Here is a 27,543-nt window from a genome sequence, read left to right on the forward strand (position 1 = left end):
TGTGGGCCATGTCATGTACCTTGTGTGGTTAGTGGTACCTGTGTGGGCCACGTGTAGATAAGAAGTACATAGGTGCCTGTGTGGGCCACGTACTGACATGTACGCAGTTGCTCTGTGTGGGCCACGTACTGAGGACATTGGAAGATGAAGTATGAGATGCATGATTCCTGTGTGGATGTGTTGTGTGCATGTGAATTTAATTATAGCATAAAAATAATGGTATAGCATATTGTGAATGCATGTGTGTGCATGCGGCGAGGTAAACATACCATCGAGGGCTTGCTGAGAAAGGCAAGTGCTTTGTTAGGTAGTTTTTTGGTATCAGTGCAAAGGGATGCTACTTGTATGGGCGGGTAGACATCTCGATCCTCGGAAATCTTCGCCTTTAAAATAATAAAGATGTGTGTACTGAGGGCGAGGTAATACTTCACCTAAGGGCTTACTGAGTAAGGTGAGTGCTTTGGTAGGTAGTTTTTAGTATCAGAGCAAAGGGAAGCTACTTGTATGGGCAGGTAATCTTTCCTATCCTTGGGGACTTTCGCCTGCATAAAAATTATGTACTTATGCATATTGAATGTGTGTGTGGTATTGGATGTCGGGAATGTTATTAATGGTACATTTTCTCAGTTGTTATTGATGTTATATGAGAAGCAGTTTATTTTGAGATATAAATATTAAAACTCATTTGTCACACACTGTTATAATTTATTCCACCCTTATTGAGAAGTGTCTCACCCTAGTGGATTAACAATTTTTCAAGTTCTTCTAGAGATCGGGTTTGAAGGCCTAGGCTGGGATTGTTTGTGATAGTTTCTTTATGGGGTATTGTGAGATACTGATATATGTATAGATATATTTGTACGGAATTACGTTTTAAATGCTGGTTGTGGATACAGATATTTGGATGTTGTAGTGTTGGTTTTTGGTTGTATATAGAACTCTGGTATTTATTTGAGGTTATTTATTTATGTTCCGTTGCATGCATGATAATTATGGTATCAGATGCAGGTGATTGGAACACGTGGCACCCGGGCCCCACTTGGCGGGTCGGGGCATCACAACTTGAGTGTTCAAGGTAGACCGAACTTGTACTTTGTACTTTTCCATCGTCCCTGGGCGCGCGAACTTATAGTTCATTTTCACTAGGGCGACCGAACTTGGAAGTTCGGTAAGCTGAATTCTGGTTCAGACGACCGAATCTCGGACCAAATGGAAAATCCCTTTGGTTAGCAAACTGAACCCTCATACAAGCACCCGAACTTCAAAAATTACTTTTTCTCTTGTGTTTGTTCGGACGATCGAACCAATGACTCGGTTAACCAAAACTCTCAGGTTGGCCAAATTTTTACCACAGTTAATTAGGGTAAAACGTGATTAATTTCTTAAACACATTTAAAACTTTTTTAATAATTCCCTGTATGTCCCAAACAGTTATAATTTTGGCATTCTCTATATATATGGGTTCATTTGCAAAAACTAAGGAAGATTAGCAACATCATTAAGCAAAAGAATCCTCTCAATTTTCAAAGAGCATATTTTTCCATACAAAGTCCAAACACTCTTTGCTTGTTATTCCTTTAAGTAATCTAACTTCCTAAGAGTGTTATTAAGTGATTCAAATTGCTAAAACTCTCCTTGTTATAAATTGATTGTTGTTTTCATTGAGAGATTTTAGTTAGGGTTTTTCCTCGATTTAATCAATAAATCTTTATGTGGGAAAACCTTTGTAGCTAGTGAGTCTTTACATCTTTGTTACAAGACTCATTAAACTTGTGTTTTTTGATTAGCAAAATATTTTTCACAAGCTTACATATTTTTCAAATATCTTTTGAGCTATTATTTTGAGAAAAATCCTATTTGAGATATTTTGAATACTCTGGCTGGAGCACTTTGAAACTTATGGTGATTGATTTACATTGACACTTTGTTTCAAAGGTTGTTTGGAAATACACTCTAAGACTTGATTGCATATCTATATCAGATTGAGTGTTTAGCACACGTGATTGACACTGAGCATATTTACCATGTAACGACCCAGTCCTTTATACGGACCTAGGTGTCACTCTTTCATTACATAATATCTATACTTGTTCAAGATATGGAAACAACCCGCCCTAAACAGGGACATACAGGTGTAAAACATACATAATAATGATGTAAATGTCGCAGAAAAACATAAACATCCATTGGGATTTCTACTAGACTTATACCAGAGTTCACTAATACATCCATAATTTACATATTTCGGACTTAGAACAATTCTCATTATTAGAACCCTCCAAAAAGGAACTTCATCTAAAATTTACTACATGATTTAGATGCTTACGTAAGCTATTCAAAAACAATCTCCCAGTCCTTTTAGCTATTAGGATTGACGCACTGATGGACCTGAAAACAAAGGTTGTATGATAGGGTGAGACACCTCTCAGAAAGGAAGAAGGAGTTACAACAGTGTGTGACTGCATGCATGCATATTTTCATTCAACATCTAGAATATAAATCAAATATTTTCAATACAGTAATGCATCAGTTATATCATTATTCATATTACAAAATTCCCACATCTGTCTTTCGACCATTTTATGGTTTATGAGATGACCAACAGAAAAATATCCCTATAACCAGTTTTACCCTGTGGCCCGGGTTGTGCACTGATACTCGTCCAATGCCATGTTCGTGCAGGCACTGTCGAGTACCTACTTATGATCCGACTGCCTCCATTGGCCCAATATTAGCCAATGGTTTCACCCTGCTAGCCGACCATCTTGGTACCCACATCGTTTAGTACGTGTGGTTGCATGTGTACATTTAGCTACGATATCGCGTCGTATCATATAACAGTAGTTTATTTCAACTCTGCAAAGAAAGTATTTTTCAACCCTATATCAATAGTATAGAAATAATCCTAGCGGGTTCAAACCGGCGTCTTTCTACTCAGTTTACCCCTCTTTGTTTACTAATTCAGCTCGGTGTATCACCGGCCTCAGTTTTTCACATTCTTAGTATAAAAAATTGGAATTTCATTCCCATATTCTATATTAGTAGTATAGAAAATACATTCATTTCCATTTCAACATATATCACACAAGTTTGATACAAAAACCCGCTAAATGATAGAAATTCAATATACATAGTTTAACTCTATAAATAAAAGGATTCAAGTCTCTCCTACTACAGTATAAACACAAATAAACAATATTTGTAAAATTTGGAGATCATACGTCGAAATCTTCGTTTTTACCAAAAACCATAAAATCGTCAAACCGGCATTTCTACTCGGTAGAATTTAACAAATAAGCAGTTAAATCATACATAGTAACATAAACTAGCTTTTTAGCGGTTTAGTTTTCCAAAATAGCTGTTGTAATCAAATTCCCCTTACCTTATACTCGAAATGAAACTTCGTACGAAAACGGTCCAAAACGACAACCCGAGATCCCGAAAACCTAAAACCACAGAACATAACCTTACTATGTTTTCTACTGTTATCCAAATATCCAATCAAAAATAGGATCAGATTCCTACCTCGATTCTTGGGAAAACCTGAAACTCTTCGAAACGACGATCCGATCCACTAAAAGTGTAGAGTTTCCTCTTCTGATCCACACAATACCCTTCGTTTTTGGAAACGGACGACGAACGACGAAGGATCTTAAAGAGAGAGAGAGAGAGAGAGAGAGAGAATGAGAGAGAGAGAGAGAATAAGAGAATTTATAGAATAAAACCTAACTTAGCCCTTAAGTAATCTAAATAAATATCTCCTCCAAGATATTTATATATAAATATCTCAAAATATCTCTTTTCAAAATATCTTCTCCAAAATATCTCTTTATTTATTTATTTTTTCTCGGGGTCGGGTTACTACAATCTCCCCTCCTTATAAGAATTTCGTCCCCGAAATTCACCAACTGATACCAAGCATACTCTACCTTACGTCGGAGACCTACAGAAGAGTTGGCAGCCACCCTCAAAGCAGCTCCGGCCCGAAGCTACTATCTACCCTCGCTTATGGCGGAGGAATACCGTGATTACACTGTGATGCTTTGGAAGATTACACACACACACAAAACTCTCCCGAAGACCATACCATCTATACTACTATACATAACTATGTACCATCCAAAAATAACTGCAGGTACTTCTGACGTATTTCTGACTCTAACTCCCATGAAGCTTCCACCATTGTATGGTTATGCCATAATACATTCACTAGCGGTATTTCCCTAGTCCATAACTGCTGAATTTTCCGATCTAATATCAGTACTGGTACCTCCTCATATGATAAAGCCTCACTGATCTCTAAAGGTTTGTAACTCAGTACATGCGATAGTTCTAGTATGTACTTCCTCAGTACAGACACGTGAAATACATCATGAACTCAGGATAATGCTGGAGGTAAAGCCACTCGACAAGCAGCTGAACCTATCCTTTCAAGGTTTTCAAAAGACCCGACATACCGAGGACTTAGCTTCCCCCTCTTCCCGAATCTCATCACCCCTTTCATCGGAGCGATTCTCAAGAATACCATATCTCCTACTTCAAATTCCAACTCTCGCCGACGAGTATCTGCATAACTCTTCTGTTGACTCTGAGCTGCTTTAATTCTTTCCCTGATCAATGCGACCTTTGCAGAGGTCTGCTGAATTAGTTCTGGACCTAGTATTTGCCGCTCACCTACCTGATCCCAGTACAACGGAGATCGACACCGACGACCGTATAGAGCCTCATAAGGTGTCATCTCTATGCTCGTCTGGTAACTGTTGTTATATGCAAATTCAACAAGCGGTAGATATCGCATCCAACTATTACCAAAATCTAGCATACAAGCCCGCAACATATCTTCTAACGTCTGAATAGTTTTCTCCGATTGTCCATCCGTCTGTGGGTGAAAGATGTACTGAACATCAATCGCGATCCCAATGCATCTTGTAAACTTTTCCAAAAACGAGATGTAAAATGCGGATCTCAATATGAAACAATAGATATAGGAACACCATGGAGTCGTACCACCTCCTGCACATAAAGTTCTGCCAGCCTATTCAGAGAGTAGCTAACTCTGATTGGAATGAAGTGTGCAATCTTCGTCAACCGATCTACTATAACCCATATGGCATTTTGCCCATGTATCGCCATAGGTAAACCCGTCACAAAATCCATCGAGACATGTTCCCACTTACACTCAAGGACGTCGAGTGGTTGAAGGTGTCTTGCTGGCTTCTGATGTTCTGCTTTGATCTGCTGACATGTCAGACACTGTTCTACAAATTGGGCGATCTCTCTTTTCATATTAGACCACCAGAAAGATTCCCTCAAATCTCGGTATATTTTCGTACTACCAAGATGTACAGTGTAGAGCGAACGGTGTGCCTCTTCCACAATAACCCGTTTAATCATGGCATCATTCGGAACGCAAACCCTGCTATGGAATCTCAGTATCCCATCACTAGAAATACTGAAGTCTGGCCTTAAACCATTCCGAACTCCTTCCATAACCTCAACTAACTCTGGATCCTCTTTTTGCGCTACACAGATCCTCTCTTGTAAGGTCGGTTGCACCACCAAGCTGGCAAGGACAGCCTGATGATTTCCTTCTACCACTTCCAAGCCCAAACTTTCCAGGTCCATACAAATTGGTGCTGAACTCTAATCGCTGAAACAGACGCATCAACAGAGTTCCGACTCAGAGGATCAGCTACCACATTAACCTTTCCTAGGTGATAGCTAATAACACAGTCGTAGTCTTTAATCAACTCTAGCCACCTGCGTTGTCTCATGTTCAGCTCATTCTGGGTGAAAAAGTACTTAAGACTTTTATGGTCAGTAAAAATCTCGCACTTTTCACCATACAAGTAATGCCTCCAAAATTTTAATGCAAATACTACCGCTGCTAATTCCATATCATGTGTTGGGTAGTTCTTCTCGTACTCTTTAAGTTGCCGAGAAGCGTAAACAATTACTCTACTCTGCTGCATTAGAACACAGCCAAGACCCTTCTTAGAGGCGTCACTATAAATAACGAATCCACCATCCCCTGAAGGAATGGTCAGGACTAAAGCAGTAACCAGTCGCCGTTTCAGCTCCTGGAAACTCAACTCACACTCCTCAATCCAAATGTACCTCACATTCTTCCTCGTAAGTCGCGTCAAAGGACCTGCTAAACTGGAGAACCCTTCCACAAAACGACAGTTGTAACCTGCAAGACCTAAAAAGCTTCTGACTTCCTGAACATTCTTTGGTCTCGCCCAGTCCACTACTACTTCAATCTTACTTGGGTCCACGGATACACCTTCCTTGGACACGACGTGACCAAGAAACGCAATCTGCTCTAACCAGAACTCACACTTCTTCAATTTAGCATACAATTTCTTATTCCTAAGCATTTGCAAGACAAGCCTCAAATGCCCTTCATGCTATGCAGCCCTACTAGAATACACTAGGATGTCGTCGATAAATACTACGATGAACCGGTCTAAATATTTGTGAAAGACCCTGTTCATCAAATCCATAAACGCTGCAGGTGCGTTAGTCAAACCAAAAGGCATAACCATAAATTCATAATGGTCATACCGAGTTTGAAACGCTGTCTTAGGAATGTCTTCCGCTTTCACCTTCAGTTGGTGATACCCAGATTGTAGATCAATCTTAGAGTAGATCTGCGTGCCCTGAAGCTGGTCAAACAGATCATCGATTCGAGGTAGTGGAAATTTATTCTTTATCGTCACCTTGTTGAGTTCTCTGTAGTCGATGCACATCCTCATCGACCCATCCTTCTTCTTAACAAACAAAACGGGCGCCCCCCAAGGAGAAACACTAGGATGAATATACCCCTTGTCTAGGAGCTCCTGAAGTTATTCCTTTAGTTCTTTCAATTCAGCTGGAGCCATATGGTACGAAGCTTTCGATATCGGTGCCGTACCTGGAACTAGCTCTATCGCAAATTCCACTTCCCTGTTCGGAGGTAACCCTGGCAAGTCCTCTGGAAATACGTCAGGGAGCTTGCACAGTACAACAATTGTTTCCAACTTATTTTCTTCAACCGGCGCATCTTTCACAAACGCTAGATACTCTTGGCAGCCATCTAGGAGTAGCCTCCTAGCTTGCAAAGCTAAAAGGATCCGTGGTGCAGAATGCACACATGACCCCTGGAATCTGAATTCCTGCTCCCCTGGTGGTTTAAACACCACCTCTCGCTTGCGGCAGTACCCCCTTGCTGACCGCCACACTATGTCGGAGCATTCCCTTTGTATTGCTGCTGCGTGACCTCATCATTCCTCTACCTCGGATAGTCTCTCATCTAATGTCCTTGTCTACCACACCGCATACATGCTCCCATAGACAACCAACACTGCTCTTGGTGTTTCTTACCACATAAAGAGCAACGTGGAACACTTGCGGAATTCTGGGACGTGCCACCACTATTTTTCTTCCACTTACTCTATCTTGCCCCAGAAGAATAATTAGGAGGCGCTGGCCTCTTCTTCATAACCTGAACTTCTGCATCCTCTAGTAAACACTCCTCTGCTACCGTAGCTTTATCAACCAACATAGAAAAATCCTGCAACTGCAGAATCGCCGTCTACTTACGGATCTCGCTCCTTAGACCCCTCTGAAACTTCCAAGCCTTCTTTGCTTCATCAAGAATCACAAATGAAGCAAATTGAGACAGCTCCTGGAACTTGGCAGCGTACTGCTGTACTGTCAGTGAACCCTACGTCAAATTCATAAATTCCTTCATTTTCGCGTTTCTAATTGTGGCCGAAAAATAACGTTCAAAGAAGAGCTCTTTAAATCGGGCCCATGTCAACGCTATCGGTATCGATCAGTGCTCCTCCATCTGCTTTACCGACCCCCACCATCTCTCAGCCTCCCCTGCCAACTTAAACGTGGCGAAGGTGACTTTTTGCTTTTCGGTGTAGTTTAACACATCTAAGATCTTCTCGATTTCCTGGATCCAATTCTCAGCACGAACTGGATCTGCACTGCCCACAAAAGCAGAGGGCTTCAATCTGGTGAACTGATCAATGGAGCAACCCAACTCAGTTATAGGACGATCCTGCCCTCTATTCGTACGCACTACCTCAGTCATAAGCTGCTGTGCGAATTCACGTAACACACTAGTAGAGTCGTTACCAGCCTTGGGGCCGGCACCCTCACTACTACTGCCACCTATATTGGCAGTGATATCCCTGGATTCCATCTTGAAAACAATTACAAGATTCCATTAGAAGGTAATAGCCTAAGCATTAACTAACACTATCATACTATAGACTCAGTTCCCTTAAATCCACATCCTGAATATCGATGTACTCTATTTATTTAACATCATCATTCTAACTCAAGTTCTACCCTTCCACTTGGAAACAACACCATTAATAGATTGCCATGATTTTTTGAACCCTTTGAATGATCTAGAAAAAGGCAAAAGTCTGCCAATTGTTTTCGTCTCCAGGTATACAAAACAAAACTCAAGGTCATATCCATGTCCTATACTCTAGTATATTCTAGACTGTAACAACTAGCAACTTCTTAGTTTAGCACATATCCCTAACTAGGCAGCATGAATCAAATCATACTTCTGGCTGGCTACGGGCTCTGATACCAACTGTAACAACCCGATCTTTTATACGGACCCAGGTGTCACTCTTCATTACATAATATCTATACTTGTTCAAGATATGGAAACAACCCGCCCTAAACAGGGACATACAGGTGTAAAACATACATAATAATGATGTAAATGTCGCAGAAAAACATAAACATCCATTGGGATTTCTACTAGACTTATACCAGAGTTCACTAATACATCCATAATTTACATATTTCGGACTTAGAACAATTCTCATTATTAGAACCCTCCAAAAAGGAACTTCATCTAAAATTTACTACATGATTTAGATGCTTACGTAAGCTATTCAAAAACAATCTCCCAGTCCTTTTAGCTATTAGGATTGACGCACTGATGGACCTGAAAACAAAGGTTGTATGATAGGGTGAGACACCTCTCAGAAAGGAAGAAGGAGTTACAACAGTGTGTGACTGCATGCATGCATATTTTCATTCAACATCTAGAATATAAATCAAATATTTTCAATACAGTAATGCATCAGTTATATCATTATTCATATTACAAAATTCCCACATCTGTCTTTCGACCATTTTATGGTTTATGAGATGACCAACAGAAAAATATCCCTATAACCAGTTTTACCCTGTGGCCCGGGTTGTGCACTGATACTCGTCCAATGCCATGTTCGTGCAGGCACTGTCGAGTACCTACTTATGATCCGACTGCCTCCATTGGCCCAATATTAGCCAATGGTTTCACCCTGCTAGCCGACCATCTTGGTACCCACATCGTTTAGTACGTGTGGTTGCACGTGTACATCTAGCTACGATATCGAGCCGTATCATATAACAGGAGTTTATTTTAACTCTACAAAGAAAGTATTTTTCAACCCTATATCAATAGTATAGAAATAATCCTAGCGGGTTCAAACCGGCGTCTTTCTACTCAGTTTACCCCTCTTTGTTTACTGATTCAGCTCGGTGTATCACCAGCCTCAGTTTTTCACATTCTCAGTATAACAAATTGGAATTTCATTCCCATATTCTATATCAGTAGTATAGAAAATACATTCATTTCCATTTCAACATATATCACACAAGTTTGATACAAAAACCCGCTAAATGATAGAAATTCAATATACATAGTTTAACTCAATAAATAAAGGATTCAAGCCTCTCCTACTATAGTATAAATACAAATAAACAATATTTGTAAAATTTGGAGATCACACGTCGAAATCCTCGTTTTTACCAAAAATCGTAAAATCGTCAAACCAGCATTTCTACTCAGTAGAATTTAACAAATAAGCAATTAAATCATATATAGTAACATAAAGTAGATTTTTAGCGGTTTAGTTTTCCAAAATAGCTGTTGTAATCAAATTCCCCTTACCTTATACTCGAAATGAAACTTCGTACGAAAACGGTCCAAAACGACAACCCGAGATCTCGAAAACCTAAAACCACAGAACATAACCTTACTATGTTTTCTACTGTTATCCAAATATCCAATCAAAAATAGGATCAGATTCCTATCTCGATTCTTGGGAAAACCCGAAACTCTCCGAAACGACGATCTGATCCACTAAAAGTGTAAACTTTCCTCTTCTGATCCACGCAGTACCCTCCGTTTTTGGAAACGGACGACGAATGGCAAAGGATCTTAGAGAGAGAGAGAGAGAGAATGAGAGAGAGAGAGAGAGAGAGAGAGAGAGAGAGAGAGAGAGAGAGAATAAGAGAGAGAAAATGAGAGAATTTATAGAATAAAACCTAACTTAGCCCTTAAGTAATCTAAATAAATATCTCCTCCAAGATATTTATATATAAATATCTCAAAATATCTCTTTTCAAAATATCTTCTCCAAAATATCTCTTTATTTATTTTTTATTTATTTATTTTTTCTTGGGGTCGGGTTACTACATACCATCATCTGTACTTGTATATATTATTTGGACTATATTGTGGTATATATCTACTTGATTAGAAGTATTTTGTTTGTACGCAAAAATTATATTGATTATTGTATTCTAGGCGTGGACCTGAAGAGGGAGACTCGCCCTTATAAAAGTCTCGGACTGACTTTGACCCAGTTAGGAAAGTTAGGTGCACCATTCTGATAAGGTGTTGTAAACGGTACTACTCCACCCATGAAGTAAGTCTTTAGTGGAATTCTTATACTTGTGAGCTAAGGCGGGGACGTAGGCATGATTGACCAAACCTCTATATCATATTCGGTGTCAAGTTTATATTTCCTGCATTATATTTTGCGTTGTGCTTGATTTAATTTCCTTACTAAATATACTACAAATCTGATTGACACTATATTGCATTTGATTGAGAAATACTGGAATTGCGTTGTATGTTCTGAAAATTGTTTAATATATCATATATGTAATTTCATATACATTTAAACTGCCTTTAGGTCGTGTAATACTATTACTGGATTACTTGAACATAAGAGAAAATTTTTTAATCTCCAATTCACCCCCTCTTGGGATTGCACAAAAGTCAACAAGATGATTTTTGTTCTTTATTCTAAAATTTAATTATAACTCATTAATAATTAATATATTATAATACATATTTATCTTCTAATGCATTTTATAAATTACAAAATACTCACTAAATTTTCTTATGTTTATATAATTGACCCAATCTATAAACAGTATCACTTATAAGTGACAAAAAAATTATCATAAATTATTTCTCAAAGTTCAATTAAGTAGTTATCAAAAAAGTGGTTATAGAAATGTACTCATTGTAATAAGTGTTTATTGTAATGTAAGCAAAATGTATTTAAGTTATAAGCCTCATAAGCACTTAATTGTTTAAGTACTCCCCGAAACGGGCTAAAAAGTATTGTCAACAAAAATTTCAAAACCCGCTTCTCATGTGTGCAAGGCACGTGACTCCCATCAAAATCTGGAAAGCGCGCACGGGCTCCTCATATGTCGAAAACAAATCCAATTCGAATGGCTCAAAAAGCTCCTCTAATGGCTTCTCTTCCTCTTTCTCTTCCTCTTCATTCTCTACCCAGTCTGTCTTGCTCTCGTACCCTCCTCTTTCTCCAAAATCCCCACTATCTCCCTTCCTTCACCCTTCTCAAACCCTCCTTCACCAAAAGACACCTACTCTTCAGGCCTCTTAAAATCTCATTTGCTCTCACTGATTCAGACTCCCCTAAATCCCTCGGCCCCGACCCACAAACCCTCCTTAAAGAATTAGTTGTAATTGCACGTGTTAAATCTGATTACAATCTGTAATTTTTGGTTTCAATCTTGATTTTATTCTGCTGGTTTTTTTTTTATTCTTCTTTTCCCCCTTGGCAGGATAGTTTTAATCTTCCGCCAGGTTATCTCGGCCAGCTTCCTCGTGATCTTCGGTTAGATGTAAGTGAAGCACGTATGTTTTTTAGAATGCGGTTCATTAAGTGATTAATTTTTCTGGGTATTGTGATTTTTTTAAGTTCATATGTTTTGGTGAATGCTTTTTGGGATTGGTGAAGCTGAATGATGCAGCTTTTGATCTTTCAAATGGACCTGTCATAGATGAGGTTAGTTACTTTTATTTGCGGCTATTTCAGTTAAGTTTATTTATTTATTTCTTTTCTGTTATGAAGAAAATTAAAAAATAAATTAAAGAATAAACATATTTGCGTAAGTGAAATACTTCTGTAAAAGATAAAGATAGGGGAAAGATAACTTAAATGGTTTAGACATTTGTAACGTAAGCCAAAAAGTGTTCTAGTAAAGAGGAGTGATCTAATTACTGTGAGGGGCAATAGAAAGGGTAGGTTGATATAAAATAATTTGAAATGGGATAGTAAGGATTTAGTAGTTCTAAATTTGATGGAGGAAATTGCCATGATTGTGTAAAGTGGCAGAGAAGGATTCATGTAACTGATCCCACCTAGTGGGACCTAAGACTTGGTTTGTTGTTGTTGTTCTTAAGAAAACCATGAAGCCATTTAGTTGTAAAAAATAATTTTTATTTTTTAAGTTTAGCTTTTTCAAAATAAAGTTAGCTAATTTTTCATTTTTACGGCATTTGTCTGAAATAAATGAACAACAATAAAAGTTTTGACCTATTTGCTTGTAAAAATAGTTTTATTTTTCATTTCTAATTTTTCAAATAATTATAAAATGACACATGTTTTCCAATTTGCTAAATTTATGTAGAAAAGGCTGAAAAGCTTAAAAACATCTTTTTATTATTTTATAGATTTCTAATGGGAGCATTTGAATGCAGATATTCAATTTGATTTGTATGAATTATGGATTGAATTTCTTCAAAATCCACACTAGTCCAAATTTGAGCCCCAAATCAATGAGCACCTTATATGATTTTTGAAAAATTAAAAAATAAGTTATCTTTTTTTTTTTTGGTAATTATTTTGACATCTAGAAATGAAAAATGAAAAAATATTTTGCACATTTAAACAAACTCTTTATTACCTTTTCAATATGAATCTTGAAAAAACTAAAAAATATGTCAACATTTTGTAATAGTTTGGTAAACTAAAAAATGAAAAATGGAAAATGTTTTCTAGAACTAAACTGGCCTTAAGGCTTCCTTATGAACTTGTTATAAAAAATACCCACATTTCTGTGATATTCTTAATTTAATTTTATAATCACGCGTATTGAATGAGGGTGGACCTTGGATTAACATAAGGTTGCTCCTTTGCGACTAGTAGGTTACAGGTTTAAGTCCAAGGAAACATCCTCTCTCTATGAAAAAGCAGCAGTAAGGCTGCATACACTGTGATGATCCTCCCCCTAGCCTCGCAAAGCAGGGAGCCTTGTGAGCCGGGGACGCTCTTATTATTATTATTATTTTAATCACGCTTGCTGAATATTTATCTTGATTTAGTTTTTTTTTGTTCTTGGAAGCATCACTGGTTTAAAATAACCCACTTGCAATTTTGTGTGAAAGCCTTTGTTTGGGCGTTGGTCATTGAGGGGAAGTGCTTTCGATCAGTTCTTATTTAATATTTTTGTACTAATAAAATGTAAATGAGTGTTGGTGCTTGACATGTTTGTTTTTTTGTTTTTTTTTGGTGCAACTAAGTTGTTCAGTGAAGGAACAACCTTCATATTGGAAGAATAAAATAAAACATAGAGGACATTTTTTTAAACTATAATTTTTGTGCACGCATGCGTACACACACACACACACACACATCTCTAGAAAAGGGTGCATGAAGGATGACTGGTTCTTGGCAACCCCTTTGGTCTTGATAAATGACAATAGGAGCCTCTACTAGTTAGGTAGACAAGGCTTGGAGGAGCTTGGACTGCTAGCTATATGTTTTTGTGCTGCTTGTATTGTAACTTCTGAAATCACACATTGTTTGACTGCAATTTTATGGATTTAAGTATAAGTTGACCTTATTCACAATACAAGAATAGGCTTTACAGCATGTTTTCTAGAAGCCTAGAACTCTCATATTGTAAAATCATAAAAAGAAAACCTTAAACCTTTATGTTTGATTATTCATAACATGTAGGAAATGTTTTATATGATGCTAGAAAGGATGCCATTCTTTACTAACCAGGAGGTCCAGGACTGTAAATGTAATAAAGGAGATGCTGTTTTTGTGTCCATTTGGGTGTTAACTATAGGCCGTCTTGGCACTGTGGCGTTGCTGATATTCAATGTTATTAACTGGCTCTTTTTGGCTTAGTCTTGGGTTTCTTTTTTGTATTAGCTTCCTATGTTTCTTTTTAACTTTTTGAGGATTCTTCATCCTCTTTGTACATTCTTCTTCCTTATAAATTTCTTTATCTGTCCAATAAATAAATGAATAAAGGAGATGCTATGAAGCCAGAGGCTTGCGTCTATTCAGGGCTTAAAAGAATCTAAAATACTGTGGGGTCCCATTGATGAAGGTGTGTAATGAACCCACTTGAAATGGAATGAACTCAGCACAATTTGTAATGAACTCAAGCGAGTGATAATGCCTTGATTGAATGAATTACTTGCAAGAGAATGAAGTTACAGAGATGAACTTAATTTAATAGTGCAATGCATACAAAGGAAATGGAAATAAGAAAGAACAAGTTGGCTGGTTTGAGAGAGCCACTCTCCAGAAACAGAAAACAAATTGATTACCAATTTTCTAGCTAACTCCCTCCTTCCCACTAACCACTATATACCCTTAACAACTTCCAACAACCTGCTTCTAGAATACCCACATGGGCTTTTTCTTTACGTAAAGCAAAAGATGGAGTTTGTAATGAAAGAAGACTTTGAAATAAAAGATAAAATGGGCTTTGGCCCACAGTGCCTCGGCCCGACTTCCACATCTTAGCTCACAAGGACTCAACCCAACCCCCACACGGTAACTCAGCCCAAACTCGCACGTGCATCTAATCCCCTCCAGTGCTCGCCAGCTGTCATCAGCGTTCTCCCAGCTCCCCGCTGGTCTTCCTCCACCCTTATTCAAGTTTGGCCCATAGCAATACCCTCCCCTTGAGAGCACCTTGCCCACAAGGTGAGAAAACGGCTCCTTCAACATATGATACCACTCCCACGTCGCATCTTCCTTCTCCTACTGCAGGATTTCCTGGCGGTGCTTCTCTGAACAACGCCATCTGTCTTCTCTCTCCCCTCTCACACGCACAAACCAACAGTAGCTTTGGATAAGAGAATTAGGTTTCGCGAAAAGATGTTTCTCTAGGGTTTTTTCCCTACTTCGCATGGTCGATATAAGGTTTTCCACTACCAAGCCTTTGCTAACACCTTGTGGCTTCACTCCAACTAGGTGTTGACCTGTTTTAACAACAACAGGCTCATTAGTAAGATCACCTTCAAGTGCGCCTTCCTTCTGTTCTATAGAAGAGCCATCAGTTGTTTCAGTGTAAAGCTCCATCATAGGTTCTGCCATCTTTTTCCAATCAAATTCCATCATTAATGGGCAAAACTCCCATGGAAAATCCTTAGTCCACTTGTTAAAGGAACCATGCTCTCCTGAAATTCCCAATTTTTCATATGTAGAAAACCATTTGTTGAGAGAATCCTTCCCCCTACCACTGCTAACAAAAACAACGTTCTTGGGATCACTGCACAAAGCATTCGACACAGTAGTAGCTTCATTGTTGGGAGTTTTGTCCACTGAAGATTCTGACATCATAGTCCCATCATAGTCCAAAAGTATCAACCGGCTATTTGTATTCACATAGGCACTAACAATGTGATCAATGGAAAACTTCCTGAAGTTAGGACCCATGGCAACAACCCTATCAACAGGAACTTTTGTTCCTGGAAAAATCTTAATTATATCATTCCTTTGTATCAATTGAGTGTTGATTTCCATCTCTGAGACAACATTTCCATCAGTGTCCAATATAAGCAGACAAGCTGTCTCAGGGGCAAGGTCTGTCAGTTTTCCCAATGCATTTGATGTCCTCCCCATGGCCACCACCTCCAAATATTTTCCTAGGAGAATAAAGGATATTAACATGGCACTAGTCTCAAAGAAATCTTGACCCTCAAATTCCTCTGAAGTCAATGCTTTAATAACTATATGCAGAGAATAGACATAAGCAGAATTGGTTCCTAGTGCACCTAGAACATCCATATTAGCATATCTCCATCTCAGAGCATGGTACGATCGCCCATAAAACCTTTAGCCAACAATGAAATGCCCTGGTGTACAAAGGATCCATCTTAGAAGCATGCCAACAGTGAGCGTGTTGTACACCATATAATCTAACCAATTGCCATAAGGATGAAGCATTGGAAGTACCATAGAGAAAACAAAAACAAGAACTGAAAATAGGCAGCTCCAGAAGAATTGGTTTCTATATATCTGTATTTCATGCTCCCGCTCTCTTTCTCTTCGTCTAGGAGGATGGAACAAGGTTGCATTGTACCTTTTGGTGTCACGCCCAGCTTCCTGAATGTAGTGCAAAAGAGATCTTGGGCCAGTGAGGTTCGGGTCATAACTAACAATTACTGCACTTCCCTCCATGTCCATTTCAACTTGTTTCACACCTTCAGCAAACTCAAGAGAGGATTGAACAAAATTCATTTCTTCTAGAGAACTCACTCCTTCAAGTTTTAGGTGCACTTTGTTAACATCATTGCCAGAGCTTATAAGATCGACTTTAAAGCCGGCATCTTCTATTGCTTCAATGATGTGGTTAGTATTAGTGACATTTGGATCAAAATGGACCTTTGCTTCTTCAAGGGCAAGACCAACCATAGCTTTCTTCACTCCATCAACCATTAAAAGGGCACGTTCAGCAGACTCAGCACAGCCAGTGCATGTCATTCCTTTAATTTTTAGCCGGCATACTGCTATATCTGACTCTGAAAACTCATAAACTTGAAAACCAGAACCTTCTACCCTTGCTTTTATCATTATTGCCTGGTGAATTTTTTTCCACAGATAAGACAACATAGCCATGAGGTGATAATCATGTATCAAGACGAAGTCCTCATAAGGGTTGTTTAGCACCTCCAAGACCTTATTGGCAAAAATCTGGTTTGCCCTTACATAGGCACGCCATTGAGACGGGTTGAACTGGGCATCATTGATTGGCGAAACAGGCAATATATAATGAAACAGAGGCCAAAGGTAATACTTACAGAATCCATGGTAAAACTTGTCCTGAATTTCATTGGACAAAAAAGTAGGCACGCACCCAAACTTCTTCAACAAGAATTGGGCAACCTCTTTCCGCTCCGCCGGTTCAATCTCCGCCTCCAAACTCCCCCCATACAAGACCTCAACCTCTGGTGGAAACCTATCCTTCAGCTGCAACACCAAGGCATCTATGTCCCCATCAAAGCACCAGTTCTTGCTCTCTGGATTGTGAAAAGCCCGCACCGAAAGCTGGTTCGTGACCACGATCTGCCATTCTGGCGTGATTGACAAATCCCCATGTACACGAAACTGCTTAGAAACCTCCACATATTTCTCATCATCTTCATCCTCATAACACATTGTTCCCCTTTTATCCATTTCCTCGGCTACCGAGACCCCGCTAGCAGGAAGCAGCTTCGACCCTTGCAAAAACTCCATTATAGGAGGACCCTTGAACGAAGACATTTCGAAAGCCCCCATAGAACTCGCTTTCGAGACACCCGTTGATGACTTCATCAAGGAAATCAAACCAAACACAAGATAGTGAGGTTTTATATGATTGCAACCTTGGAACGACCTCGTCTTCTTGGTCTCAACGTAGCTTAGTGGCTTGGCGAGTGCTTCTGGGGTTGTGAGCTGATTTTCGTGAGCTTGCATGTGCTTTCTCAGATTGACATCTCGCTTAATCCCCTTTTTGCAGATCCCGCAGAAGTGGATGTGCTCGGCAAGCGACTCCATAGCGTTGAGCTCCACGATCTCGTACTGATTGTCACTGTCCATCTCATCAACCGCCTCCTCGTCGACCACCTCGCCTTTCATCAAAATCTTTGCATCAGGAATGCTGGTTCCAGCGACCAGTTGTTGATTAGCAGGTGCCTTGACCAGATCCGATGGGCTTGGTGCTCCCAGATTCTGAGTGCAGGCGTGTAAAGCTGCGTTGTTGATGATGATTTGGTGAATGGCAGAGACGAGCTCCGAGGACACCATTTGTCTCTGATCTTTGCCGAGCAGGGTCTCTGCTCTGTCTATAATGTGTTGCTCCTCATTGAAGCTCTCACGGTGTCGGTATTCGAAGTTGTGGCTCGATGTCTCTCCTGCCCCTTCCTGGTCGAGTTTCTGCTTGCCGAGAAGCTTCACAGCATCGGAGAGAGCTCCCAACTGTTGAGTCACGGTGATGAGTAGCTTCTGCTGTACGGATTGAGTGATTTGCTGCTCTTCTTGTGATCTCTTCAGGGCAGCGATGGACTCCAACATCTGGTTCATGCGAGTTCCCTCTCCCATGGTGATAGGAGTTTGGCTCTGATACCAATTGTAATGAACCCACTTGAAATGGAATGAACTCAACACAATTTGTAATGAACTCAAGCGAGTGATAATGCCTTGATTGAATGAATTACTTGCAAGAGAATGAAATTACAGAGATGAACTGAATTTAATAGTGCAATGCATACAAAGGAAATGGAAATAAGAAACAACAGGTTGGCTGGTTCGAGAAAGCCACTCTCTAGAAACAGAAAACAAATTGATTACCAATTTTCTAGCTAACTCCCTCCTTCCCACTAATCACTATATACCCTTAACAACTTCCAACAACCTGCTTCTAGAATACCCACATGGGCTTTTTCTTTACGTAAAGCAAAAGATAGAGTTTGTAATGAAAGAAGACTTTGAAATAAAAGATAAAATGGGCTTTGGCCCACAGTGCCTCGGCCCGACTTCCACATCTCAGCTCGCAAGGACTCAGCCCAACCCCCACACGGTAACTCAGCCCAAACTCGCATGTGCACCTAATCCCCTCCAGTGCTCGCCAGCTGTCTTCAGCGTTCTCCCAGCTCCCCGCTGGTCTTCCTCCACCCTTATTCAAGTTTGGCCCGTAGCAAGGTGGCATAGTTTTAATTCCTGAGTCAATGTACTGGTTTAGAATCTTGGCATTTCTGGTTCCGAGTCAATGTACTGATTTCGAATCTTGGCATTTCTGGACTTGGTTCAGAGAGATTTTTTTTTTCTTTAGGGGGTAGGGGCGCAGGTTGTCCTCCTCCCTGATGGATTGTCAGCAAACTTCTTAGCCAAAGAAGGAGCCTTATCTCCACTTTTTTCTTGATGAGCACTATCATAATACTAGGTTTTGGTGTGTAGAGACTCTAGGGGTCTGCCTTCATTTATTTTCTTTCCTGAAGAATATTTTATCATTTGTAGTGCTCAATCTTATCAATAACTTCTATTTTGCTCAATTAAAATTAAGTAGTTAATCAACTCATGTATCTATTAGAAATTGATTTCATTGTTAGTACCCTACAGCAAGAACTTGTCAATAGTCAGAAGTGAACTCTGTGGTCTTGTTTCGGCACTTGGCCATTCGGTTTTTGTGAATTAGGCAATCCAACTCTGCAATAGAAAAAAAAATTTGATTATGACAATCCATAGAAACAAATGTGCAGTTAAACTTTATTATTAGGTCTTGTCTAGTTGTGTATCTATTTTGTATCAATTTTCAATTTTTTGCATCATCTATTGCATTGTATTGTGTGTTGCAAGGCTTTTTATTTTTTTAATCAATGTAGTAAATTTATTTATAAATGTATATACAGTTAGAAAATGAATATCTATAGTAGTACAATGAAGTATATGTACCAAATAGAACTTTTCATGGACGTCATATAGTTAAAAGAGTTAGATATGACTATAGAAGTGTCTATTTCAACATTTTGTGGCATTCCAAAAACATATCCCTCAATTCCCTTGCACCACTATATGTATGTCCTACAGGGATCTGCTCCTTCCTAATCGCATTCCTTTTCTACACACTTATATAATAAACAATGTGAAATACATTACTAAATAAAAAAGACCTTGAACTGTGAAAATGTCAATTATCGCAAGTTCTTTAAATTCTACAATGTGTGCCTAATAATAGACATTAGACACCATTCACTTCTAGAGTAACATGTATCAATGGAATTTCCTTTAATATTAATTAAAATAAAAATTAAATGTAGTAGTCATTAAAGAAGAGCAAAGTTTATCTGGGTCCCGGAAAATTTGCACAAACACGGTTGTAGATTTCATAGTTAATCTCCAATAATATATTTAATATTTTGGAAGTAGGTTTGTGAAGTGGAGGAGTGGAATGAAGGGTTAGTAGCCACAAATTTGTTAATTGGACAAGTATCATGAATACCATATTGTATTGTGAATGACAAGTTGTACAATATGTACTGTAAATCTTTTTGTCAATTAAGATAATCTTTATGATACGTATTGATTTCCTTAAAGAAATTGTATCTTATCATATATTGGTCATTTATTTTAAGTATTTGAAACTATAATAAATATGATATGTTCCTTGTAATAGTGGTCAATTCTACAGAAGCCATTAATCTAAAACAATTTTGGGGAGTATATATTTTTTACAGATGCAGAGTTTATGATCTTAAGAAATTGATGTTTTATTAGAAGAAATTGAAATTTGAAACCTGCATGATGGAACAAAACAATTGCATGGCATTAGAGTATGTGATTTTTTTAAACAAGATCATAAAAAGTTTTAATATTTTTTATTGCTACCATCTGTTCTGATCTACTGGACCAAAGACACATGCTTGGTTGGTTTTTTCTCCAGTTGGGGTTGATTAATCTCATTTGGCTACTTCTTAGTTGCCTTTCTAAGTTTTCCTCTCGTTATGTGACTAAATGCTTTGCTTTGCCGAAACCTGATGTGTAGAAACTTACTATTTCAATTATCATACATTCAGTGTGGTCAGGAGCTAGGGGAGATATTGTTAAATCTATCACGAGCATGGGAAATGGCAGACACATCAGCTTCCCATGCTTTAGTATGCAAGCTCCCTTTGTTAGAGAGCTCTTTGCCTAATAGTGCCAAATCAGGCAAGAACTAGCCAGATGAGAATGATGTTTATTTTACTTATGTAAATTGTTTCTTCTAAAGCTTGTTTCCATTCTGTTTGGTGATACAGCATTTGGGAAGCGCTTGTTATCTGCTGGAAGGAGGTTCCAGTCCATGGGGCAGTATGGTCGAGGTGAACTACAAAGGGTACATACAGCACTTGGGAATGTTTGATGCTATTGTTGCAAAAAATATATTGGCAAAATTTTTGGAACGGCAAGTACACTTATAGAGAAAATCTACAATTTTTTCCCTATTGCTGCAATTTTTATTTTTTTCCTAAAGTATTTTTCTTGACATTCTAGAGTTGTGATTTGGTCCTAAGAAATGGCCATCATTAGTATTTTCTGTTAAAGAAGTGCTCAATACCTGGTCTTAAAATGTTGAAGGTAAAAAGGGTGATGCAGATGCAGCATCAAGGCTCTGCAGCCATGGGAGAGATTTGAAGAATAGAAGAGAGGAGGAGGGGGAAGGGAGGAGAGAGGAGATACCAGGGGGAATTCACATTCACAAGTTAACTTAAATTTGACAATAACTGTCTACAACATAGCTTTCACACACTATTTACAAGAAAGCCTCTACACACTGAAATTACACATATACCCCTAAAACTACATTACATTACAAAAATATCCCTAGATACATAAATATTACAAATAAGCCCCCAAATACACAAAACACTATCTTAAACAAGCCCCCAAATACACAAAACACTATCTTAATTGAACTAAACACATTGTAAACTACTAATTAAAGCCAATGATTCTCGATCCAATTCTTCTTAAGTAATCTCCAGCATGGATCTTCCCAAGCTCTTGCTTCTTGTCCTACATTAGAGGGGGTGTTTGGTTTGTAAAATTCTTGAGGATTCTTTCAGAATGCAATGCACATTCTCTAGTTTGGTTCAACCCCAAAATCTTATGTGATGATAATCTTCGACTACCAAAAGATTTCCTAGAAATAAAATTTCTCCACAAAATATGGTTCCCATCTGTTAGCCCCAAGGTTTCATAATCTTAGCTTTCATTATAGCAAATTGTTTTGGATTATTGTTAATTGGATTTAGAATGAATATTTCTAGATCCAATTCAATAGAATCAAGTGATCTATTTAAGGCTTGAAGACCCTTAATATTTAGTTGCCTTATGTTTGTTCATATATTGTAAGTGTTAAATTTTTATGCACAATCATCATCATATTGGCAGTTAGAAAAATATTTGTTTTTAAAAATGTCAAAAAATTCATAACCTTGAAAAATAATTTTAAAAATTAGGCAAAAAGCAACCATATATGCATTCCAAAGTGGATGACCATTGACCTGCAGTTGCCTTTGGGGACTTGGGGGGTGGTTGACTAACCTAGGTGTAAGTAAAGGGCGGCTTAGCCCTCTAGTACATTCCACCAATTCACGTGTGAATGGTTGGTAATTGTCGCCTTTAGCATTTGCAAGAATGGCCTTGTTTGACCATCAAACCTACAAATAAGTTCCCAAAATCTCAGAAAGCAACTCTTATTATCTTGAATATCTTCAATTAAGCGTTTCTGTTTGTCTTTTCATTTTCAAGAGAATGCCATCAAATTCTTCGTGCATATTTTGATTATCTTGGTTGAAGTTTAATATCATTACAGCTTCATTTGTAAATCAGAGGATCTAGTCTTTTCCTAGTTCTTTTTTGTTCCTCCAAGAGTGTATGGTTGCTTGTTTTCTTTAGGAAGTAAGGGTTTGTGAGAACCTGGTGGATATCTAGGTATTTGAATCTTTGAGAGAGTGGACGCAAGCTTGGGATATTAAAATCACTATAAAGAGTTTGGATTTCTTCTCCCTTTTCAAAATTTACTATATTGTACTCATACTTGAATGCATTACATTTCCCTTGTGTTGCACAAACTATAATTAGTTGGTAATGTGGGATTCTTGTTGTTATCTTAATTTATGGAACTAAAATGTCCCTAGAATTTAACCACTGAGGACAAAAATACACCTTATAATATAGTATTGTCACACATTATTATTATATTTATAGTAATATATTATTATAGTATTTAAAAAACAAATGGAATTATTATGTGATAAATAATATTATATTAAGTTATATTATAATTTATTGTAATATTAATTATTTTTTTGGCATTATACTCAATAAAATGATATGTTAATGCTCCGTCATAGCATATTGTTATGATTAACTATTATGATATTTTTACAATTATAAAATGTTACGATACTGTATACTGAAGGTGTGACACTATGTTTTTTTGTTGTAATTGTTAGATGTCCCACCCCGGGACTCATATAGTCTAGAGGGGGGGTGAATGAACTTTTTTGCGGAATTACAAACTTTCTCTACAAAATAAAACACTTGGCAAGATGCAAGCAATTATATCATAATATATGAAATTTAAATCATACACAAGAAAAATAATAAAGAGTATAGGGAGAGAAAATCAACAACGGTATTTTTACGTGGTTCGGCACCAAGCCTTCATCCATGCCTTGAGACCAACTCAAGTATTCCATTATACGATCTCCTTCACAGGTGGAGAAGCCTTACAACTTGGGAACAAATCACTACCCGCTCACCAAGAGCCTCTTTGGTTCACAAAGAACCTTCACCAAATGGTTCACAAAGAACCTTACAAGAAGATGATGGAAATATAATATGATGCTCCTCAAATGAGCAAATATTAAATACAAAGCAAACCTCACACTATTTCTCAAGTAATGAATCAAACACAATTAAAGAGCAAGAGAGAATGAGCACTTGTGAATGAAGAACAACAATGCAAAGTGTTAGGTGCTTAGGTTTTGGTGTAAAAAGATATTTTTCACTAAGAATGATCAAAAGCTTTCAAAACCATATTAATACAAGTCTAATAGATTGTATTTATAGCCCAAGAGCTTTAGGAGCCATTAACTAGCTGTTGGGGGGAAGAAAAGATATTTTATTTGGTAAACTAGCCGTTTTCCGCCTGTTAGCGTCATTCTGCCCGTTGGACTCGTCGACTAGGCCCCTGCACTCGTTGACTAACCACATACTACAACTCCTCGACGAATCCCCTGTATTCGTCGACGAGGTCCCTGAATTAGAAAAAGTAATCAGCATGAAAGTTGTGGCATTTTGTCTTAACTTTCTAGGGACACTAAGATTGTCCTTTTGGACTTTTCTAGTAAAAGTTATGCTCAAAATACCGAAACGTGTTCAGGACTCAAGGCTACACTACGGTAGTGACGATTGCTTTCTTTTTCCTTGTCAAAAAGCATTTTAATGACTTAAAACATTCTTTGACAAAAGCATATGAAATATATTGAGTCTAATGATGATTAAAACTTGTCCAAGTGAGTTTCCCCATGAATATAAGATATCTTGTTTTATGAAAACATATTTGAAAACTCGTTTCGATATCTTATATGCTTAGTATGTCCTTTATTGAAATATGCTTGACTTTTAGGACTTTAGGACATAGAGCTAGTTTTGTAAAACCTGGACCAAGTTATGAAAATGTTTATAACTCATATATTACTTAACACTTGTCTCATTTTGAAAACTTAATTGAGTATAGGATTATTTTGACAAACACTTTATTTTTACTTTGAAAACTATGAATTGTGAGTTTGTTACTTTTGTGCAGATCCTATATGCTTATGTGTCATAGTATGCTTATGCAATGACTCAACTCTTACTCTGAAATCATGCAAGACACACACCGCAAGAGTTACAATACGCACTCACACAACCCTTATTACAATTAATTTATACACGATAAAACTCCGGAATGTGCTTTGGTGCTTTTGAGTTAGCTTCATTTCGATCTTTCCTATTTGATGTCTACTTGGTCCGATCTTTGCCTTTGATCCAATAATTCATGTACGAGTACTTGTACTAAACATGATCTGCAAAGATAAGAAAACACTAGGAACAACATATAAGCTAATATCATCAAAACACATTAAACAATGATGGTGTAGCCACTAAGGCTAATAGTAATAACATAATATTATTTTATAAAAATATGATAACACAATTTACTACAGTATCATATAATATTATGATACTATAATAATACAGTACCATAATATTATAAAATTAAAATAAATATCTTTATATATCATGAAAGTATGAATGTTGCATTGTCTAAGAGGGATTTTGGCAATTTTGCTAAAATAATTGTTAAGATTGCGACATTGAAATAACCATAGACTTTGAAATGGGCATAATTTGTAGATTTTCACGTTTTGTGTAATGTGAACTATATAAAAGTATTCTTTGGAATATAATTTAATTTCATTCATCGGGTGCATTTAAGAATCTACTAAAATGCAGCCTAAAAAAATGTTTGGTTCTTGGATTTCTATACCAATCCTCCCCGTAGATTTTCTTTGATTTTATGGTTATTTAAGAGTACAAGATCAAAATGTCTCCATATTTAGCTCACCAAGGCAAAATTGCCCTTCACTTTTATTTTAGTAAAATGAAATTCCATGGAACAGTTATTTTGTATGATGGATAATTAGAATTATTATGCGTTGATTTTTTTTTTTTGGACTATTCTAATGATACAACTTTATAAATTGGGGATAACTATTTATTATAATTGAAATTTTTAGGGCATGGATTTAACTTGCTATATTTATCGTTAGGTTACTATGGTGAAATATAGATATTTATAATATAATATTAGGTACACAAGTTAAGGAATACTACGGTAATCTTAATAAAAAGAGACATTGGCACTTATGTAGACTCTTGGGTATCCTATAATGTAAATAGTACCCAAAAATTCCTAAGAGACAGGCATGCTGTTCATGGGCATAGGTTTCAAGGCATCACATTCCAGGGGACATCTAACAGTTATTTGCTAGCAGTTGTTAATGCCATTACATGTGATGTCATATTTTGGAATTGTTCAATTATGCTATTTTACCGGCTGAGAAGATTTTGAGCTCTGCAATGGTTTGACAAGTTATTTTTTGCTTTCGGATGAAAAGTGTTCTACTAATTGTAATAAATTTTAGAAGTCGTCATGCCATTTTCCTGATCTACTTCAAACTAGCTCATCAGTAGAAGAAATCATGCATGTGTAGGAAAAAAAGAAGAAGAGGAATTTCCTTGTCTGCATTTTTGACCACGCCTGCATGTGTACATCTGCTTCTGCTCACTGCATAATTTTTCTCATTTGTCTTTTACTCTTACCATTTGACTGTCATGTTCGAAAAAGCATTACATGCATTTTTATTGTGGAAAAAAGGTAGGGTCAGCTAAAGCCTGTTAAAATGAATTGTACTTCAAATTTCTGTTATAACATTTTATGTATTGTGTTTTTTTTCCTGTTCTCAATTTAATGGTGTGACTGCCAGTAATTGCCTTCCTAGAGTATCAGTTTTACTGCACTTTGTAGATTGCAAAAGCAATGACTACGACTGGAAAGCTTCTGTCAGCATATGTAGGATCTACAACAATTGATAAACCTCTAAATAAGGAAACGAGGATACTGAAGGTGGATGATAATTCTTTATTTGCATTCAAATTTAAAGCCTGTAATTTTTGCATCTGAAAATGAATGTTTTCCTGAATGTCACTTGCAGTTTGGGGAACTTCAGGTTGAAATAACGCCAGATAAAGCCAACATCGGCGCTGTGATTGGCTTAATTTTTGGGTATCCAATATGAACTGTGATTTCTCTTTTTCTATTTCTATGTTTGACACAGGCTCAACAATAATGTTTTTGAATTATTTCCTCAAAATCCAAAATGTAGGATTCTTTCATGGCAACTAGCTCAGGGTGTCCAAGGCGTACCGGAGAGCACAATGGTATATGCAAATGACAATGCTTTGGCGATGGCCAAGGTGCTTCGAAGCAGTACCTTTGATTTGTATTCAGCTTTGTTATTGATCATTATTTACTTCTGAAACATTGAATATTGAAAACTTTTGGATGCAGTCTCTGAGGGGAGCTTTGCTTGTGATTTTCTACTCATCAACATTTTTGTCTTCTCTGGCTTCTGTGGGACTTCTCGTACTTGGAAGACGACTAAGCTCAAAGGAAAAGTGAGCTTCTTGGTGCGGTTTCTCAGTTTCTGGCTGTAAATGGTAATGTATTAATATAACTTTTGTGCATGAGTTGCACTAAAGAAAATGTTTCAAGAGGTACGAGGCTATTAATATATCTGGCATGGACTTGAGAAATGCAAAATGCGCTCAAGTTTTGACAATGAATTTATCTAGGGATCTTCTAATGCAATAGCAAACACGGCGATCCGACGATGAGTTATCCAAGAATTATAAGAAACGTAGGAAATTTGGACTGTTCTTATTAAAGTTCTTTGTTTTCTATGGATTTATTTTACTTTATGAACGAGGACGACGACTATCAAGCTATGAAGTTTTCAGGGAAAGAGGGTTGGTTAAATGATTCCTTTTCCTCTTTATTTTAGGAGAGCGGGGCTTTATTTCAATTAGGTTCCTATAAATCACATTGTGC

General features: G+C 37.5%; 2 protein-coding genes across 2 annotated transcripts; one reads left to right on the forward strand and one right to left on the reverse strand.

The window, feature by feature from the left end:
- The first annotated feature begins 11,503 nt into the window (after positions 1-11,503).
- On the forward strand, positions 11,504-27,274 carry LOC131153643 (uncharacterized). The gene is made up of 9 exons (XM_058106093.1): positions 11,504-11,793; positions 11,896-11,955; positions 12,072-12,119; positions 20,912-21,044; positions 21,134-21,210; positions 26,461-26,559; positions 26,648-26,718; positions 26,819-26,909; positions 27,004-27,274. Exons 1-9 carry the CDS (start codon positions 11,515-11,517, stop codon positions 27,112-27,114), a joined length of 969 nt encoding a protein of 322 aa, XP_057962076.1. The 5' UTR covers positions 11,504-11,514; the 3' UTR covers positions 27,115-27,274.
- LOC131153641 (probable alpha,alpha-trehalose-phosphate synthase [UDP-forming] 11) lies at positions 13,610-16,457 on the reverse strand. The gene has a single exon (XM_058106092.1). The coding sequence runs from the start codon at positions 16,146-16,148 to the stop codon at positions 15,120-15,122; it is 1,029 nt and encodes a 342-aa protein (XP_057962075.1). The 5' UTR covers positions 16,149-16,457; the 3' UTR covers positions 13,610-15,119.
- Positions 27,275-27,543: the final 269 nt, after the last annotated feature.

Source organism: Malania oleifera, chromosome 4 (assembly GCF_029873635.1).
Source record: "Malania oleifera isolate guangnan ecotype guangnan chromosome 4, ASM2987363v1, whole genome shotgun sequence".
Lineage (NCBI taxonomy): Eukaryota > Viridiplantae > Streptophyta > Magnoliopsida > Santalales > Ximeniaceae > Malania > Malania oleifera.